The sequence below is a fragment of the Symphalangus syndactylus genome, chromosome 8, assembly GCF_028878055.3.
Source record: "Symphalangus syndactylus isolate Jambi chromosome 8, NHGRI_mSymSyn1-v2.1_pri, whole genome shotgun sequence".
Lineage (NCBI taxonomy): Eukaryota > Metazoa > Chordata > Mammalia > Primates > Hylobatidae > Symphalangus > Symphalangus syndactylus.
The window spans coordinates 109,630,505-109,652,348 of record NC_072430.2 but is presented as its reverse complement, the minus strand read 5'-3'; the positions used below and the strand labels follow the sequence as shown (position 1 = coordinate 109,652,348).

Sequence of the window (21,844 nt, the reverse complement as noted above, 5' to 3'; positions counted from 1 at the left end):
CAGGAAGTGGCAGATAAGGGTGTTATAACTAGGTACATAAGTAAAGTCCATTAAATATTTATGGAACACTGTCACTTAAGCAGACACAAATGTTGAAAATAAGTTCATTATATTTAGTCTCCAGTAATTGGACAATTTAAATTTATTTAACATCTACAAGCTTATATAAAGGAGAGTATAAAAGGTATAGTTACTCCTTGCCAGTGGCTGATAATAGAACGAAGTAAGATAGAGCATATAACTTTACTACTCAAGTTTACTCTCTGAGATGAAGTAAGTCTCAGATGTGACATTTACATTCACTCAATATTTATCAAGCATCTACTACATGTGGTAACCAAGGACACATTAAGGGATAAAACAGACAACAATATCTGTCATCTATGAATACCGAGCACTCAATTACATATGTACTTACATAGCCTGGAAATGGCAAATCTAGGATTGAAACCCAAGTAATTCAAAACTCCAGAGCTGAAGCTTTTAACTACAATGAGCCCCACTACCATTAACTCTTGATTAACTTGATAAAGCTTTCATTTTTCAATTTTTAAGCTGAACTCTTTATTAAAACTAGTATTTTATATTAGCTTTTTTAATAGTTTTTTAAATTTTGTATATTATCTTATTACACAAACACAATTTGGCCTTAGAGAATATCCCGATATGACAAAATGTGTGATTTGCTGATGTTTTTCTTAACTTTCAGTACTATTTTTTCTTCTTACCTTTTTCTAAAATTATTTTATGAGCATTTAATAACTATTCTTCATATAAAAGAAAATAATGTTTTAGGTATTTTTATGTTTAGGTATTTTTATGTTTAGGTATTTTTATGTTTTAGGTATTTTTATGTTTAGGTATTTTTATGTTTAGGTATTTTTATGTTTTAGGTATTTTTATGTTTAGGTATTTTTATGTTTAGGTATTTTTATGTTTAGGTATTTTTATGTTTAGGTATTTTTATGTTTAGGTATTTTTATGTTTTAGGTATTTTTATGTTTTAGGTATTTTTATGTTTTAGGTATTTTTATGTTTAGGTATTTTTATGTTTTAGGTATTTTTATGTTTAGGTATTTTTATGTTTTAGGTATTTTTATGTTTAGGTATTTTTATGTTTAGGTATTTTTATGTTTTAGGTATTTTTATGTTTAGGTATTTTTATGTTTTAGGTATTTTTATGTTTAGGTATTTTTATGTTTAGATATTTTTATGTTTAGGTATTTTTATGTTTAGGTATTTTTATGTTTAGGAATATTATTATTAAAGCTATCATACACTTAGACTCCACGTGTAAGTGAAACTATTCTTGATATTTTTAAAAACTTATAAAAAATAATAAAAGATTTCAAAAAACAAGACTCCCATTTATTTAATAACATGAGCAAGCAGCTTGTTTAATAAATCAAATGTTAAATTAGTTAAGTCTCAGGTCTGTATTCTTTATATGCAGATTATGGAAGAGAATACAGAGAGCGGACTGCATTATAATGATCTCCACATTAAACATTGTACACATGTGATTAGACACTTTCTAAGGTATGGACACTGCTAGCATATCAAACAAAAAAGTATATAAAGATGTTTATGAACAAGTTCAGAGCTCTTGGAATTTCTGGGGGAAAAAACTAGAAATTATAGACCTGTTACATCTGATAAATGACTTACTTTATATGCACATTTTTACATCTTTCTATTATACCTAAGATATACAACCACCTGTTCCCCACGTAAATCCATCAAAGCCCTTCTGGGGCATATTTTCTCAATATGAGTCTGGCTGCCATACTAGGAATGGAAGTCTGCACATTCTGGTGGCAATTTGGGCAACTTGCTGAGGAGAATCAAGATTTGCATCACCTCCATTGGTCTCTCTGGCCTCCTCAGAATCACCAACTGGATCATCCCTCGGATGTTTCCCTCCATGGACATGGACCGCCTAAGTGTTTCCATAGCTTCGTGGTTGGACTTTCCCAAAAGAGATTCCCCATTAACTGCAATCAGCTGGTCATTCATTCGCAGACGACCATCCTAAGGCAGAAGAAAGAAAAACAGTATTCAACAGAGAAAAGTATGCTGATGACATGTGGCGTTTTGGGGAAAAGTTCAAGTTTAAAAATGAAAAAAAGAAAAAAAAAAACAACCTAGCTGTTAGAAGTGATTTATTTTCCATGGCAGAAAAAGGCTCTGGAGCTTATCAAATAGTCACAAATACCAGTGATAATGAATTGTGTGAAAGTATTTTTTAGAAATCTTAGAGTCCTGAGCTGCAATAATTTAGACATTTGTATAATGCCTCTTACCTAAATCTTTGGCAAGCATGCTAATCTGACCTGATTCTGCCATTTGCTGTGGCAGAGACCATGTTGTTGACTCAAGGGAAGGGGGCTTGGAAACCAAAGGAGGTAGTCACAACTCTTGAAAGGAGAATTTGCCTTTTCAGGCACAGAGAGGAATCATGCATAAATGCTGTGTGCTTGACAGTAGTAATGTATCTCCTGATATCATTGTTAGCTCTATTGAACAGTACTAAAAAAAAAAAAACCACATAACTTTATCTAACACAACCACAAAGTTGCTCGTCTGCCAAAGAACACAGAGGTGTGTAGAAAAGGGCCAATTTGCCCTAATATCTTCTGGTGGAAAAGCTTGACAAAAAGAATTGTCAAGGTTTTTTCGAAGAGGCTCTGATGAATGAGTACTTTCAACCAGCATCTTCAGGAAGAAATACCACTTATTACAAAGCACAAAGAACCTCGGCACAAGAATAGGCAGCCCAGACTGTGGTCTCATTCACTTCTGAGTGAATGAGGCACTGACCATCTCCAGCCAGAAGTCCCTCATAAGCAGAGGCCTAGATCAGTGGCTGACACACTGGGATGCCTGCTCTGCCTAGAAAAGAACTGGAAGGGACCACAGTGCATTTCCCCAAAGGCAGTCCAGGAGCAAAGACACTTGAAATGTTGACAGTCAGACTCGGGGGACATGCTCTCTACCTATTCTACACTCAGGTAGAAAGTGCTTGCTATGAGGCACAGCTGTGATTACGAATGTTATCATGCTGCTGCTGCTGCTGCTAATAAAATCAACAGAATTAACAGCAGGAGTATAACAGTTTACCCTTACAGAGAATTCTTCCATAAATTACCTCTAGTGATTCTCACAGAACCTAAGAATTTAAGATTTATATTTTCAGAAACATTTTACAGAAAAGGAAACTGAGGCACCAAATGTAACTTGTTCCAGGCCACGAAAGCGAGTCAAAGGTTTCCATGAATCTTGACTCTTTAGTTCTTCCACGACAATTCCTTTTGTTTCTTGTCTCTAGACTACAACTGTGCAACACAAAAATAGGGAAAGGAAAATATTAAAGAGTTCTTGTGGTGAGAAGTATCTGGGATTTGTGGTCAAATTAACAGAATAAAATGTAAAAGAAAAATGTAAAAGAAAAAAAAAGAAATAAGATAGCCAGACACACACAATGAACAATAGAAACCAACCAGACAGCTTTGGGAGGGAAACTGTGCAGACAGGTCGTTAAACTTGGACTAAAGCAGTAGCAGATGGCCCGAGGAAGTTCCTCTGCTGATAGTGGAGAAAACGGAGGGTGTGGTGAGAGCTGCTGCTCCCCGGAGCCAATGCCCTGGTGAAGACACACTGCCCACGCCGCCTGCTGGAGAGGGTGTTAGCCACATGGGATTGCAGGGGACGCCCATAGGAGGACACACCCACTCAGGGAAGAAATGGAGATGGCAGGGTAATGGGATCAATAGACAAAGGCATCAAGTCAGAGATGTAAACTATTTAAGTGGACCGCCTCCTCAGAGCTTCATGTCCCCTGCCTTCCTCTTGTTTTCCCATTTCACTTAACCTTTACCCTAATTTGAAGCAAGTCTGGAAAAGAGATTTACAGGAAAGACCAAACAAGAAAGAAATCTCTTCATTTCTGTTATCCAATTTTGAGTGAGGCACAAAAAAGCATAAGGCTACATGAAATGGGATATGACAGGCCGGGCACGGTGGCTCACACCTGTAACCCCAGCACTCTGGGAGGCCGAGGTGGGCGGATCCCCTGAGGGTGAGAGTTTGACACCAGTCTGACCAACATGGAGAAACCCTGTCTCTACTTAAAATACAAAATTAGCCGGGCACGGTGGTGCATGCCTGTAATCCCAGCTACTTGGGAGGATGAGGCAGGAGAATCGCTTGAACTGGGGAGGCGGAGGTTGTGGTGAGCCAAGATTGCGCCGCTGCACTCCAACCTGGGCAATAATAGTGAAACTTCGTCTCCAAAAAAAAAAAAAAAAAAAAGAAAAGAAAAAAGGGGGAAATGACAAAAACACCCTGAATGGTTTCGTTATGTGATGTGAGATACAACTGGAGAAATATTTCTGCTCTATTGTCATATAAGAAAGGAGAACTATTGGGCTGAATCTTGTTACTAAAAATCATTTTAGGATGACTGGAGACTGATGTGTGGTTTTTAAAGAGGAGGAGGAAGCAGAAGAGTTGAATCCAGTTCCTGGTCCTAGTCCTGTTAACAGGAAATGAGGTTAACAGGAAATGTTCAGATTTTGCAGTGCTTTGTCTTGGCAGGACACCTCATCTGCTACGACAGGAAGAAACAAGATAAAGATGGAAGCTTTATGGGAACCTCCAGAGATGGAGGGAAGGAAATATGAGTGAGATCCCACCTGGTAATCTCTTGTGAACCTTTTCTGTGAAGTATGACACAAGGTCAGAGTGAAGAGGTAGACAACAGACAAGAAGATAGGAGAACATTTTTATTTGGTAAAATCTATCAACAGTTATTAAGCACAAACTTTTTATTTTTTATTTTTTTATTTTCAGTTACATTCTAAATCTCAAGCATGCAGAATGACACTGAAGTAGGGCATGTTTCCTGTAACCAAGTCCCAAACAAAAAGACAGTTCAGGTCACCTCAGGGCAGCTGAAATTTTTTTTCAAAGACATTCACATTCATCACAAGCATCACCAGAGAGTTGTGGGTGCAATAAAAATCCACACACTCTCACTGTCAGGCTTGGCTGCTCTGTTGTTATTGGTGTGTGCTTTTTCTTTATGAGATAAATGATGTGTAATTTCATTAATGGTGATGCCAGTAAGCACCATGTTGTCCCAACATTTAGAATATAATCACAGAATTTAGAGCTGGAAGGGTCCTTAGAGGTCATCTCGTCCAACCTCTTCCATTTACAGATGAATAATGTGATGCCCAGAGAGGACGAGAAACCATTTATCGAACACCTATTAGGAAAAGGCACTTCCACAGATATTAGACTTGTTCAGCTAGTTAAGGTCAGAATTGGAACAGAATAGCCCAAGTTCTGAATTCCACAGCGTCCCTATTCACCAAACCATTCTATATTCTACACAGATGACAATGACTACTCCCTAAAGGGGTAATGCTTCAAGAAAAAAAAGACTTTCGGAACCAGAGAGGACAATATGCTACCAGATATCTCCTGGAAGGGAAGACAATATAAAATCAAGACACACAACAGAAGACATGGAGACAGGAAACTGTGCAGGGGCATGGCAGAGCAACCCACAGGAGGAAAAAAAAAAAAAAAGGCTGTCTACCTATTTAGTTAGACATCCATACATGCACATCTATGTCCAGTCTTGACCTAAAATGAAGTTGATTCAATGAGGAGCTCATTATTCAAAAACTCATCAAATCTCTCTCAAAATTGTGTATGTACCATTTGCCTTGGAATAATTTGGACAAAGAAAATTAGCTTTTTATGGTTTTTAAAATTAATATTATATTCTAGTAAATATTTAGGCATGAGAATATTAACTTTCAATTGACTTTACATAAATGAATTCAAATATTCAAGGATGTTACTTGGTAATGCTAGGATATTTATTTCATCTGGGTTATGCTTGCAATATTCTCTATCACACACACACACACGCACACACTCACTCTCTCTCTCTCACCCCTTTTTCTTCCTATATTACTCCCATCAGACTCCTAAGCAAAAGTACTTCAATTATGTTCCCCACTTCTGGCATCCCCCCATAACCAACTCCATCCTCAAGCTAGAAAGGAGTAAAGGAAATTCCCAAAGGGAAGGAAAACATATTAAAAAGAATCAGGAGGACAGAGTAAAGACAAAATGTAACTTCTTCAGTGCACTTTAGAACAAAAAACCTGGTATGAGGTTAGGTCTTCTCCATGTCCTGGCATGGTTTCAATCTCATCAGCTTTAGCTGGTCCTATCACAGTAGGTTGCACAGAGGACCAGGAGACAAGACCTTTGAGTATGACACCTCCCTTTTACTGAACACCTAATGTAGGCTAGTCCTTGAGCATGTCTTTTGCATATATTTGCCCATTCATTTCTTACAGCAACCCTGTGATACAAATGCTACTCTCTGCTATTTAGGAGATATAAAGATGAAGGCTCAGAGAAATTAAGTGACTTGTCAAAGGGTATGGTCATAGCCAGGTCTCCTCATCTCTAAGGTTAATGACATGAATCCTTTATGCTACGTTGCTTCTAAATTCAGACTTCTAGAGATTATTAAAGGCACTATATTAATGACAAAGAGTTTCTACTCTGTGCATCATGCTAAACGCTTTACATGTAGCAGACAATTTACTCCTTACAGAAACCCTGTATATTTGAGATTGCTGCCCCCATTTTATAAAAGAAGAAATTGCAGTCAGAGAGGTTAAATGAATTGTTACAAGTCATGTTTCTAAAAGCAGATGTGAACTAGGTCTGGGTCACTCTGCAGCCCATGTTTTCAAACAATCTGCTAGTGATTCTTAGCCTTTATGGGCTCTTAGACTCCTTTGAGAATCTAATAAAAGCTACAGATACTCTTTTTTAAAAACAAATATTTACATCAGGGTCTTTCCACAATTGCACATTTGGGCCAGATAATCCTTTGGGGTGAGGGGTCATTATGTATGCTGTAGGCTACTCCATGTGTCCTCTAAAGGATATTTATGATTGCTGGGGGGTCCAACGACCTTGTAGTTCATCCCCTGTGGTATATTCACTGGTGCCTGGGTACTTCCTCTGCCATGATTACTGGCAATGCCGTGTGGCTTAATCCACCTGGCTTGGGAATTTTTTTGTTAAACCCTCCCCCCAACTGCCCTGTTACCTCTAAAATTCTAATGAATACAGAGGAAAAGTAAGAAAGCCAAGGCAAAGAACTGAACTAGCCACTGAAGAATATGAGAGAAGCATGAGAAAGTGGGCTGGCTTTCCCAGGGGTAGCTGGCTGTGGCCCAAGGCCAGTCCACATTAGTCCAGGGTGTTGAGAGGATTAATCATGACCAGACGTTGGCCTCTGCCTCTGCGTGCTTCTAACGGGGCCCTTGGTATGGCCTCCTGGGATATTATCAACACCCGGGTCCCAAACCCCAAAGCTTGACTTCAGGTTGCAGAGCAGATGTTCCCTGGAATAGGGCTGGGCCCCAGGCAAGATGGCACCTTACTGAGGGAGAGAATTATCCTCAATGAATCCTTCTCAGGGCCCTACAATCACTCTGTGACAACATCTGTCTACTGCATTTTTTGAAAAAACAAATCAAACCCCCCAAAAAACCCAAAACCCTAAACTAAGAAAAGAACCTTGTATTCCAGATTGAAATCATTTACCTTCATTTAAAAACAATTGCAATGGAAGGGCAAGAATGAATTAAGATTTTTAAAGTACAGTTGTTAAAACAAAAAAGTTAGTACATGTTTCACATCATTTCAGCTTATGTGAAGAGGTCCATTCTTCCCAAATAAGACCTCTATTTTCCAGGCACAACAGACTGTATTCTGGTGTACATACCTTGGTGACTGCCCGTATTCTTTCCTCTGCCCAAAATGCCCTTTGCATTCCTGCTCACCTCTTCAAAGTCTACTTACCCCTCACCTCAAGCAAGCCTCAGCAATTGCCTTCCTTTCATAGTTTTCTCCCCAGGCAGAATTAAATGCTCCATCATCTCAACACCCATAATACTTCTCACATTTGCCTATCATAGCTCTTATCATATTAGTGTTGTTTATATATTTAATGTACTGTGTTACTACCTTCCTAGATTATAGAACGGGTAATTTTAAGTATGCTGTGTCTAGCCCACTATATACTGTTGCCTAACTCATCTAAATGTTCAAGAAGTGCTTGCTAAATTAAGTCAGTCAGGTGTTTTGGTCCTGGTGTTAAGTTTCATCTACAAATTGTAACTATGAGAGATTCACGAACCTAAGCTGTCTTGAATATGCCAGGGTATATTCAGAGAACCTTCAGAATTCTAAAAAAAAAAAAAAGCTTGATTACTTTCTGTATACTGGCCCTATCTCTACTTGTTCAGATATTGTAAAATTTAAATTTATGTAATTCAGTTATTGTCTTAAGAACCTCACTCCATTTCTATGTAACAAACCAATGAAGTCCCAGCAGCAAATCACCTGTGGGCATATGAAGCTTTTATTTATTTATTTATTATTATTTTTTGAGACAGAGTCTCTCGCTCTTGTCGCTCAGGCTAGAGTGCAGTGGTGTGATCTCGGCTCATTGCAATCTCCGCCTCCCTGGTTCAAGCAATTCTCCTGCCTCAGCCTCCCAAGTAGCTGGGATTACAAGTGCGTACCATCATGCCCAGCTAGTTTTTGTATTTTTAGTAGAGACGGAGTTTCACCATGTTGGTCAGGCTTATTGTAAGAAGCCTGACTATAGGAATTAACATATGCATAAACCATTCTGAAACAATGCTTTCAAAATGTATTATAAATCTTTTCATTTTAAAATCATTCTGGAAAAATATGGGGCATAAACAGATATACTGCAACTTATGGCCTCTACTATGGCCACATTGAATCTTATAATTTCTTCTGCAAGAAAGTTTGAGAAGTATTGACTTCAAACCATCAGAAATATTCTCCGGTGTACTATATAGTGATAACATTCTGTGCTTGTTTTATACTTTTTTCTTTCCTGTCATTCCAGCTTCTTCTCCATCCTTTCCTATTTTCTGTCTGATTTTCTGCTCGTAATTTACTTTGGCCTAGAAAACCAGATTAAAAAGAAGCTTGTTAAAGCATATATGTTATATATGAATTAAGAATAATTTGCATGAATGCCTAACCAGGTTAGAATTTTGGAAGCCATTTCAACATACTTATCTTATTGATTTACTTCTTGGTGGTGGTTTTTATGCACTTGCACTTGTTAGTATTATACTGAGATTGCTTAAAACCAATCACTATAAAAATGGGTACAAACCAGAATGCTAGAACAAAAACGTGTGTATATGTATGCAGAGTTCATACCGTGGTCAGAGTTTTATTTGAGCATTCTGGTTTGTGTCCATTTTTCTAGTAACTGGTCTTACGTGTGTGTGTGTGTGTGTGTGTGTGTGTGTGTGTGTATACATATATATGGCCTATAGGTACCCATAATGAAGATGAATATAGCTTTTCAGGAGAAAGTTACTATTTTCAGAGCCAAAGCATCATTAGCATGATATATCCACTTTTGTAGATTACAATTTCCTTTTTCATTAGGAATATCAACTCTTAAATTTTTTTCAAGCCCATTGAGACAATCACGGAGCCCAAAATACACATCAAAATGTTGTAGCATTCCAAAATTTCATTCAGTACAGTGTACATGTAAATTTATTTCCTGTTTGCATTTCCATTCATGAAATAAAAATGCAAAAGTGATAAAGATCAGCAAGAAAAAACAATGATAGATGCTGGAATTATGGGATTTTTTAAAAACAGAGATGGGGTCTCACTGTGTTGCCCAGGCTAGAGCACAGTGACTATTCACAGGCATGATTACACTGCACTACAGTCTGGAACTCCTGAGCTCAAGTGATCCTCCTGCTTAGGTGAAAATACAGGTGCCCATTACTGTGCCAGCTACTTTGAGATTTTAAAAGTAATGTTATATTGCATTTTAATAAAGTAGTTACTACTGTAGAAAATTCATAAATAAGCCTGACTGTATGAATTAACATATGCTAACATTTTCAGATTTTTTTAAAACAGAAAATTAGCTAAAATGTATTTTTCCTATGTTTAAATTAATAACTTCCTTTTTTAAGGTCAAATTCTGATTGGGTATATAGTGATTATGAATTTATGTATATTTCCAGGCAAAGTTCCTGCTTTTAAAGTCCTTAAAATGTATCACATCTTTGTGGTTAGAAATAAAATGTTAGTGTTTGGCTTCTTACATTTGAGGATTTTCGATAGCACTTTGACATACTCACATTATCTGGTCCTTATGCCAGAGGTAAAAGCTTAGAAGTCACTGACTACCAGTAAGGATCCTAAAGGTTCTCCCACCAGTAGAAAACATTATAAATTTTAAGAAAAATGGCCAGTTGAAGAAATCATTTAACATTAGTTTTCCTTAAAAAGCTGTCCCTTTTATCTTCCTTTGAATTCATTAATTATAGATCTATCACATGATTTATAGATACTGGCAGAGATGGGGGTGGAAATTAGTCATGCTGGGAGCTCCTACTGGAGTTAAGTAGTTTGGATGCTGTTAAATGTCCCACATGACAATGAGACATGGAGATTCAGGATCAAGCGCCATGTTTCTGGATATTCTAGAGCTGTGCATTTCCTCTCCAAAAATTTAGAGTTTAGTCATTTAAAAATATCATGATTGCTTATATTAGTCCAAATTCTTTCTTTTGCCCATTACTAAACAGTGCAGATTATGAAATCCTGTATCTTTCAGAAGGAGAATCCCAAATTTCCTAAGCACACAGGAATCAAATTACTTCAATTATGTCTATTTCATATTCTGAGTGCATACATTTACAATTAGCCATGTCAGGCATTTTTCTTTCACTTAATTTCATCATCATCAAGAGCATTTATTAAGCACAAACCTGGCTAATTAATTTTCTAGAGAATAACTGATAGTCTTAAATGTATTCTCTCTATTTAGCAGCCCCTAAACAATCTATCTGATATATGACATTTTTCCTTTAGCAAAAATTCCTTTAAATTTGAATTTTTTACCTTATTATTTCAAAGTTTCAATAGGAGACATACCACTCATAAAGTCAGCATACTGAAGTCAAAAACACCATTCAGAACTGGTACAACAGACTTCATGGGACTTTTATTCTCACTACAGTGTGTTATTACAATATCTCACCTAGCTTTAAAAAGAACACTATTCTAGTTATGTATACATTTTTAAAGTAATTCTTTAGGGTAGCAAAACAAGCAACTTAAGGAAGTATCATCACTAGATGTAAAAATTTTTACTAAAAATTTTCAGTTAATATGATACATGAAAAGCAAAGCAAAGAAAAACCACTGATCTCAAAATGAATTTAAAATGTTTAGCGAATGAACATAAAAATATCTAACATCTTCAGACTGATCATTGAGACTTCATTTGTGCTTTCCTGCATAAAATAAAAAGCAAATTTTGATGTGGATTTAGGGAAATTTTGATGTGGATTTAGGGAAATTTTGATGTGGATTTAGGGAAAGGTATTTTTTCTAACTGCAACAAAGATGATACTTCTTTTTACTTAACAGCAACAGCACTACCACATTCACTTTAAATTCCAACCACAAAAGCAAAATGTTAGAAAATCATTCTCATGGAGGTCATAACTTCATTCTGCTCATAATTCTTTCAGAAGCAGTCGACATATATGCTTGTATTTAGTATATTTTAGTTATAGAAGCAATTACACTGAATGTCAGGGGCAAACGCCCAGGAAGAAAGACAGAAACTAAATGAAACCACCAACATGTAATGCATGCTAGTGCTTAGGCACATTGGCATCAATACTCTAAGAAGCAACATTTTGCTGTTATGGTCAATGGCCACATAGTACACTAAGAGGCATAGCTACAAGTTATGCTTCAGAGGGGCCTATGAAGAGCTCCGTATGACAAATCAGCCTGTAATCAAAAGTGGTGCAGCCTGATGCATGCACAGAAGAGTTTCTGGGCTTTATTTCTTAATGTACAGACTTGAAGTTAAATATCAAGTTGAGATTAAGCATTTGGATAATTCTGAGCAGGGTAGAATTATTGTTCTCTTGGTTTTTAGAATGAGTCAGGGACTCAATTCCAAGAGGGCGTCCTAGAGTAGCTGGCTGCTCTTGTTTCCAAATAGAGATTTACATCCTCTATCAGAAATAATTCAAACAAGAGATGACATGACAGAAAGCAGTAGAATGAGAGTTAAGGAAAGGAAAACAAAACAAAACAAAACAAAATAAAGCAATCCCCTCAATTAGAGTCAAGTTATTCAGGGGTTTTACGTCTGGCAAGAAGTAACCTATCTTTGTTTATACCAACGGAAGCCCCCAGGAGAATCCAGCACACAGAATGCACAGGAAGAATTTGGTCATATCTTTCAAAGTAGTTTAGTTTTCAAAAAATCCACCTTCCCTAAAGGGAAAAACACCTTGAGAACTAATTAGTGGTATGAAGGGCCAGGAGAAAAAGATTGTGCTCTGGTTGAAAGACTATTTCGTTGATTCCGGGTAAAAAGCTAGGGCCAAATGCTGAGACAAAGATGTTCCCAGTGCTTATCTCTCCTCTGCCCCAGGGACACTGTAGTCTGTTAAATTTGTATCCTCTCAACAGGGACAGGAACAAAGTCTCAAAACAATTTTCCTAAGACAGAATCCTGAATCATAGAATGGGTGGCAATTTTCCGAGGAGTAACAGTGGATTACTGGAACAACAGTAGAATGGAAAAATACTTTTTTTTTCCTGGTTAATCAGATTTTTTGTGAACAAATCTCAGGCCTCTACCCTTTACACTGCAAAAGGCAAACAAGACAAATGGATACTAAACATTCACAAGAAGGCTAAGTTCATGATTGATGCCTCTTACTGTTTAAGATCAGCTATAAATATGCTGTCCAGTGGTTTTTAATGGTGTGATTGTCTGACTCAGCAGACCAGCATCAGGAAAGAAATTTACATAAACGGAAAGTGAAATCTTTCTGCAAGAAACAGGACTGTTAGAAACTGCTTAGGTAAGGAGATGCTTACTTACACAAACGTGGATATACATATTAAACCTGCTCGCCAATATCTGCTGGAGCTTAAGTTATTGCCCATAAAAAAGCTAAGATGTTTGCTTTTAATTTCCAAAAAGTCATCTCAGTTTCAATTTTACTCGGAATAAATTCTGCAAATAGAGCTGTCATTAGGAATAAGAAGAATAATTTCAAGCTGGTATCCACAAACATGACCAAGAACTCATCCTCAAACCTAGTACATATTTAGATGGCTTGGCTAAGGATGATAGCACCATACAAGACACCTCCAGGCAAACGGGCCCTCCTCTCTAGGAACATGAACGGATCATATGGAAGAACCTTCATTTCAGTGCAGCATAACACAGGCTCTGGAGTCAGACTGCCTAGATTCAAATCTTAAAGTAATTCCTGGCTATCTGACCACAGGAAATGCACTAAAGGCTCTAATCTGTAATTTCCACTTTGATAAAATGGCCTGAAAATAATCCAATGTCAATGTGAATAAAGTTAGATAATCCATATAAAACACCTATCCTACTGTCCAGCATATACTAAGCACAATAAATGTTCATTGCTATTGTTGTTGTTGCTATTACTACTATTTCTCTTTTGCTCCTGGTTATGTATTTCTGAGCCAGTTTTATAGAAGGAGTGATGGGACTCAATTCTTTACCCTTCTCTGTATCTACATCTTTGCCATAACTTCATTGTGGGTGGAGTATGTTTTCTACTGCTCCACCTTGGACTCAGCCATATGACTTGCTTTGACCAGTGGCCTATGTGTGGGGTGACAGTGTGCTAGTTTGGAGCCCGCGGATTCACCCGCTGCTGCTGGCCCTCTGACAGCTCGAGGCACGAGAGGGACATGCCCCAGCTAGTCTGCTGATCCAAGGAGCAGGAGAAGGAAGTAGAGCACACTCAGATCTGCAGAGTTACAGTGGGATCAAGAGACACCAGCCTGAATGAGAATCCTACCCACACCCCAGCTCCCCTGCACAGAGCTATGAGAAAAATAAAGGATTATTGACGTACATTACTGAAAAATTATGACTATTTATTATGCGACAAAAGCTAACTAAACCAAGAGTAAACTGAAGAGGTGTCTATCCAAAGTACATTTATTTCCCAGTGAAAAAGGCATTATCTCCACATCTAGTCTGAAACAAAAGTGGAAGGGTAAGTGTGAGAAGACAGTTGCTTCAACAAAGCCAGAATTCTAGGTGCAGGGGTGCTCTGTAGAGTGTAACGGGGCCTTCTTGGCTTTGCTATGGGAGAGGACAGACATTATTCATATCAAAATTATTCTCAGATGGCTAACATTTAGCAGCAGCTGGTGACAGGCACTGTGCCAAGCACTTGACACATATTGTCTCTTTTAGTCTTAACAGCAGCATGAGGAACCAGGCACTGCTAATTTCACAAATGAGGAAACTGAGGCATGTCAAGGCTGAGCAGCTTACCTACATTCACAGGGAGAGAGGAGGTAAGGCAGAATTCAAACTCAAGAAGTCTCCTTGCACGGTATGAGATAATAATGAGGGTGGCAAGAGGTGCCAACGTGTATCCTTCCTCTATCATCACTTTACTGTTTTCATCACATTGTGTGATTGAATCCTAGAAGCCTATGAAGTAGGTATTACTTATTATCACCATTCTACCGGTGAGGAAATGGGAGACAGCTGGTCAAGACCCTTGCCTACATTTCCATACAGCTAGCAAGGACTGAGCTGGACTTGAACACCGGCCATCTAGCTAACCAGTACACTATGCTCACCTCAACGTGAAAGGACTGAAGCATGACCTTCCTTCTTTTTCTGGAAACCTATAAGCTTCTCTAAGTATTCGAAAGGAAATATGCATTCTGGGTACCATGGTTTTCTTCAAGTGTATAAAATGTGATAAATGGCCTTTAATTTATACTACAATCACTCTCAGGCTCCACTGAGCTTTCATTCTTGCAAGCACAACTGTCTTATTTGCTGCCTTTGTGTTTACTTGTTTTTAGTTTTGTTTTTCTGATTGTGTACTTTTAGGCTCAACTCTGTCAGTTTACAAATTCAGAGGAATCCTAATGCAGTAATAAAAAGTATACAAAAAAGAATGTGAATCATGTTGGGTTTTTAGAGGTAACTCTAAGAAGTAAAAATAACCTGTTAAGGTACAAAAACAGCAGCCAGTTATTCCCCAGATCTGTTCACACATATATTTTTTGTATCTAGCGGGAAAGCCTCAGTGGCCTCAAGTCTTCAGACACTTTCTCCATTCAGTCTGTAAGTACAACAGTCACATCTCCAAGTGCCTTCTCAAAGGATGTACAAATGTCATTCCTACCCACCTTAAAAGCAGCGCCTCCATGAATGATGGATTTGATAAAAATCCCCAAGTCTGTTCCAGTTTCTCTGGATTTGTTCCCTTTTAGGCTCACCCCGAGGCCAGCAGAACCTGAATCATTCAGGGGGATCTCAAAGGTGAGCTGCTCGCTTGTCTCCAGGGAGAGTGCACAGCAGTCAGGTTCTCCTTTCTGTTCGGGGAATACACATGAAAAGAGTGAAGAGAAGAAAGCAGATTAATATTTCACTCTCTCAGATGACCAGACACAGATGCAATCAGTAGGACAGGATGACTGGACCTCTAACAGCTGTAATCGGCTCCTCGCAGGCAGAGGCTGGGTTTCGCTCTCCACAAGGAGCCACAGTCACATCTATGGAGCAGGGGAAGAGGTTTCGGGGAATAATATTTGGTGATGGTCAATAGAGAGGATCATTTGGCAAGTCAGAGTGATGCAATCTGAAACACCTCGCAAGCCTTTGGAAATTTACCAAGATACTCTCCATAACAAAAAAGGCTGGACATCAGACTTAGGGTGCCCTGGGTATCAGAAGAGATCTTAGAGATAATGGAGTCTTAACATCTTCACTTTACAGATGAAGAAACAGAGCTTAGTGTGGAAACGTCTTAAAATTTCAGGAAAATATTTGGCATATATAATTTAAAACATATCTTTCACTACGGAAACAACACTATTGGTAAAGTTTGTTAATAAGACACAGTAAAAATGAGATGTTATTTTAAAGTTAGAGAAAAATGATTTATAATGGATATCATCAAATGAAATTTCACTTTATCAAAACTCATGCTTTCAGCCTGCATCTTCAGGTAGTATAACTCACTGCCATTAAATTTTTAAACCTAAACAAAAATGATCATGCACAACAAATATTCATGTCATATTTGACAAATGACACCTAGCTGCAAGCATACTGGTCTCAAAAAACACAGACTATGGTGGCAAAAGGCATATTTAGGGTTCAAGTCTCCAGGGAGAAGTATGTGGTTAATCATATTTGGTCCCTAGTGTTTTCAAATATACAGCAGAGGGAACAGACAAGTGCTGTCCACATGAGAATCTTTGTGGGTCTCCCTTCTGCATTCCTGTCAAGCTTGCAGAATTGTGAAACTGCCACAGTGTTCAACTGAAAAATCTCACAATGAGATACCCCTGGAAATGATCAACTCATTCTAGGTCGGTAGTTCCTTCCTCTCTATAATTATATCTAGAGACTCTCCCCTTAAGGTCACATTGAAGGGACTCTTATGTAAAATTACATATTTAAAAAATTACTATGAATGTCTGAATGTCAGTCACATATAACTATAAAATCAGAAGTAGCAAAGAACCCATAATTAAAACAGGATTAAGAGGTCGGATCACAGCCAGATCCACTGACGTGGCATTTTCAACCCTTCCCCAAATAGATAAAATCCACATCTACCTTTTAAAGAAATAGTTCTTTCATTTAATTTTCTTATAAGTGAAGTTGTCTGCGAAGATTTTGACAATATGATGTTCAAAGAAATGAAACTTTATGGCTTAATAAATCTATTACAAGTTAGCTCTTTTAACTAACTCATTATATTATTACCTAAAAAACAAATCCCATTATTTGATTCAAACTAGCTGTCTTTTTTTCCATTGGAATGACAGAGTTTAGTACTAAATGTAAACTATTAGCCTTCATCTTTGTCTTTCAAAATGCCCAATTTAGAATCCATAACATTTCACACCCATTTATGTTTCCAGGCCTCTCTGGGATTTGCTTAATTTCAATCTAATAAAGTTCCACTGAATTAAAGTGCAAATTAAAGAAAAACCACCCTACTGTAAGTTTGTGAACACCATTTCAAGAGAAAAACTAGAAAGGTTCTCTGGCTTTTGTCTGTCAGAGACAAAGAGACAAGAAATAATTTTGCTTTAGTAATACCTTCAAATCACTTCATTTTACGATTAAATCATTCCTCTTTTGGCAATTATATTTAATTCTTAGTAAGACTGACAACCACTCTTTGCACTAACACCTATCATTTATTACTTAAGTGGTAGAAGCAAAATAGAAATCAGGTTGCATTATCGTTTTCTTTTGAAATTTTTTTTAAGTCTCTGACATCTGAGATTCAAAAATACAACAGAAACAATACACTAGAGGCTAACAATGATTGACTACTTCATTTCTGAGTACTTTACACATATTAATACACTTAGGCTTCACAGCAAACCTGTGAGGTTTGTTGTCATGTCTATTTCACAGATGAGGAAACTGAGGTGCACAGCAAATAAACGCCATGCTTACAGTCCAGAAGACTTCGAATGTGGAAGCTTTGTGGGGCTCAAGCACAGTGTGGTTCCTGTGTCAGACTCTCTGTTTTTTAAAAATCTTTTCCTCTAGTGAATACTTCTGAGTGATCTGCTACATTTTCATGTTTGACATTATTCAATATCCATTTTCAACAAAAGTATACAATTTTAAGGTGACACATTTTCTATAGATAAACTATGATGTGGAAAGTGTTTTATTATTTTTTCTTATAAATGTATATTTTAATTGACAAATCAAAATTTTTTTTATTTTTTATTTTTTAACGTTTACTCTGTGGTTTATTCTAAACAAATTCAATTTGGCATCCAGGTATTACTGCTCCAACGGCCAACTGAAGTACTTATTTTTAAAAGTGTATTTCTGACTTTAAACACTTAAATCCATTGTGGTTTATTATGTCAATGCATATTTTGGAGCAGGCACAGCTCTGCGAAAGCCTATTGAAATTTCTTAAAGGAGTCTGGGAAAGGACTCAGCAACAGAGGCGCTGCCCCTGTTTGCAGAGAGCATGGATCTACACTGCAGACACCTCATGGCATATTCGGAAGCTGTCCCTCCTAAAAGGGGGTGAATTCAGGCCCCAGTGGGGTAAATGTGTCAACCAACCAATAAGTTGTTTTTCAGTTAGTACAAACAAAATTCAAGAACTAGCATCTGTGTGGGTGAGTGAGCTCACATTCTGAAATAAGAATAACTTAAATTTGTTTTTTTTAATGAAATTTATTATTATTACACTTTAAGTTCTAGGGTACATGTGCACAACCTGCAGGTTTGTTACATATGTATACATGGGCCATGTTGGTGTGCTGCACCCATTAATTCGTCATTTACATTAGGTATTTCTCCTAATGCTATCCCTCCCCCAGACCCCCACCCCGCAACAGGCCCTGGTGTGTGAAGTTCCCCACCCTGTGTTCAACTGTTCTCATTGTTCAATTCCCACCTTTGAGTGAGAACATGCGGTGTGTGGTTTTCTGTCCTTGCAATAGTTTGCTGAGAATGATAGTTTCCAGCTTCATCCATGTTCCTACAAAGGACATGAACTCATCATTTTTTATGGCTGCATAGTATTCCATGGTGTATATGTGCCACATTTCCTTAATCCAGTCTATCATTGATGGACATTTGGGTTGATTCCAAGTCTTTGCTATTGTGAATAGTGCCACAATAAACATATGTGTGCATGTGTTGTTACAGTAGCATGATTTATAATCCTTTGGATATATACCCAGTAATGGGATGGCTGGGTCAAATGGTATTTCTAGTTCTAGATCCCTGAGGAATTGCCACACTGACTTCCACAATGGTTGAACTAGTTTACAGTCCCACCAACAGTGTAAAAGTGTCCCTATTTCTCCACATCCTCTCTAGCACCTGTTGTTTCCTGACTTTTTAATGATCACCATTGTAACTGGTGTGAGATGGTATCTCATGGTGGTTTTGATTTGCATTTCTCTGATGGCCAGTGATGATGAGCATTTCTTCATGTGTCTGTTGGCTGCAGAAATGTCTTCTTTTGCGAAGTGTTTGTTCATATCCTTCACCCACTTTTTGATGGAGTTGTTTGATTTTTTCTTTTTTTTTTTTTTTTGAGATGCAGTCTTGCTCTGTCTCCCGGACTGGAGTGCAGTGGCGCGATCTCGGCTCACTGCAAGCTCCGCCTCCTGGGTTCACACCATTCTCCTGCCTCAGCCTCCCGAGTAGCTGGGACTACAGGCACCCACCACCACGCCTGGCTAATTTTTTGTATTTTTTTTAGTAGAGACGGGGTTTCACCGTGGTCTCGATCTCCTGACCTCGTGATCCGCCCGCCTAAGCCTCCCAAAGTGCTGGGATTACAAGCGTGAGCCACCGTGCCCGGCCGAACAACTATGATTTTTTCTTGTAAATTTGTTTAAGTTCTTTGTAGATTCTGGGTATTAGCCCTTTGTCAGATGGACAGATTGCAAAAATTTTCTCCCATTCTGTAGGTTGCCTGTTCACTCTGATGGTAGTTTCTTTTGCTGTGCAGAAGCTCTTCAGTTTAATTAGATCACATTTGTCTATTTTGGCTTTTGTTGCCATTGCTTTTGGTGTTTTAGTCATGAAGTCCTTGCCCAGGCCTATGTCCTGAATGGTATTGCCTAGGTTTTCTTCTAGGGTTTTTATGATTTTAGGTCTAACATTTAAGTCTTTAATCCATCTTGAATTAATTTTTGTATAAGATGTAAGGAAGGGATCCAGTTTCAGCTTTCTACATGTGGCTAGCCAGTTTTCCTAGCACCATTTATTAAATAGGGAATCCTTTCCTCATTGCTTGTTTTTGTCAGGTTTGTCGAAGACCAGATGGTTACAGATGTGTGGTATTATTTCTGAGGGCTCTGTTCTGTTCCATTGGTGTATATCTCTGTTTTGGTACCAGTACCATGCTGTTTTGGTTACTGTAGCCTTGTAGTAAAGTTTGAAGTCAGGTAGCGTGATGCCTCCAGCTTTGTTCTTTTTGGTTAGGATTGTCTTGGCAATGCAGGCTCTTTTTTGGTTCCATATGAACTTTAAAGTAGTTTTTTCCAATTCTGTGAAGAAAGCCATTGGTAGCTTGATGGGGATGGCATTGAATCTATAAATTACCTTGGGCAGTATGGCCATTTTCATGATATTGATTTTTCCTATCCATGAGCATGGAATGTTCTTCCATTTTGTTCTAAGATGGTCACATAGGAACAGCTCCAGTCTACAACTCCCAGTGTGAGTGACACAGAAGACGGGTGATTTCTGCATTTCCAATAGAGCTATGAAGAGAGCAGTGGTTCTCCCAGCATGGACTTTGAGATCTGAGAACCGACAGACTGCCTCTTCAAGTGGGTCCCTGACCCCCAGGTAGCCTAACTGGGAGACACCTCCTAGTAGGGGCCGACTGACATCTCGTACAGCTGGGTGCCCCTCTGAGATGAAGCTTCCAGAGGAAGGATCAGGCAGTAACATTTGCTGTTCTGCAGTATTTGCTGTTCTGCAGCCTCTGCTGGTGATACCCAGGCAAACAGGGTCTGGAGTGGACCTCCAGCAAACTCTAATAGACCTGCAGCTGAGGGTCCTGAGTGTTAGAAGGAAAACCAACAAGCAGAACGGAATAGCAGCAACATCAATAAAAAGGACATCCACACCAAAACCCCATCTGTAGGTCACCATCATCAAAGACCAAAGGTAGATAAAACCACAAAGATGGGGAAAAAACAGAGCAGAAAAGCTGAGAATTCTAAAAACCAGAGTACCTCTTCTCCTCCAAAGGATCGCAGCTCCTCACCAGCAACGGAACAAAGCTGGACAGAGAATGACTTTGACAAGTTGACAGAAGTAGGCTTCAGAAGATCGGTAATAACAAACTTCCCCGAGCTAAAGGAGGATGTTCGAAACCATTGCAAGGAAGCTAAAAACCTCGAAAAAAGATTAGACGAATGGCTAACTAGAATAAACGGTATAGAGAAGACCTTAAATGACTTGATGGAGCTGAAAACCATGGCATGAGAACTATGTGATGCATGCACAAACTTCAGTAGCCGATTCGATCAAGTGGAAGAAAGGGTATCAGTGATTGAAGATCAAATGAATGAAATGAAGCGAGAAGTTTAGAGAAAAAAGAGTAAAAAACAAACAAAGCCTCCAAGAAATATGGGACTATGTGAAAAGACTAAATCTACGTCTGCTTGGTGTACCTGAAAGTGATGGGGAGAATGGAACCAAGTTGGAAAACACTCTTCAGGATGTTACCCAGGAGAACTTCCCCAACCTAGCAAGGCAGGCCAACATTCAAATTCAGGAAATACAGAGAATGCCACAAAGATACTCCCCAAGAAGAGCAACTCCAAGACACGTAACTGTCAGATTCACCAAGGTTGAAATGAAGGAAAAAATGTTAAGGGCAGCCAGAGAGAAAGGTCGGGTTACCCACAAAGGGAAGCCCATCAGACTAACAGCTGATCTCTTGGCAGAAACTGTACAGGCCAGAAAAGAGTGGGGGCCAATATTAAACATTCTTAAAGAATTTTCAACCCAGAATTTCATATCCAGCCAAACTAAGCTTCATAAGTGAAGGAGAAATAAAATCCTTTACAGACAAGCAAATGCTGAGAGATTTTGTCACCATCGGGCCTGCCTTACAACAGCTCCTGAGGGAAGCACTAAACACGG

At 38.3% G+C, this 21,844-nt stretch overlaps 1 protein-coding gene across 4 annotated transcripts in view; it reads right to left on the bottom strand.

The window, feature by feature from the left end:
- PARD3B (par-3 family cell polarity regulator beta) overlaps window positions 1-21,844 on the bottom strand; it is a 1,082,106-nt gene that overhangs the window by 455,675 nt on the left and 604,587 nt on the right. For 3 of the 4 annotated variants that reach the window (XM_055290335.2, XM_055290338.2, XM_055290337.2), the window contains exons 11-12: window positions 15,361-15,546; window positions 1,861-2,031 (exon numbers count right to left, since the gene is read on the bottom strand). In XM_055290335.2, the coding sequence (XP_055146310.1) occupies window positions 1,861-2,031; window positions 15,361-15,546 (357 nt within the window). The remainder of the gene's footprint in view (window positions 1-1,860; window positions 2,032-15,360; window positions 15,547-21,844) is intronic. The other variant, XM_055290336.2, reaches the window with a different exon arrangement.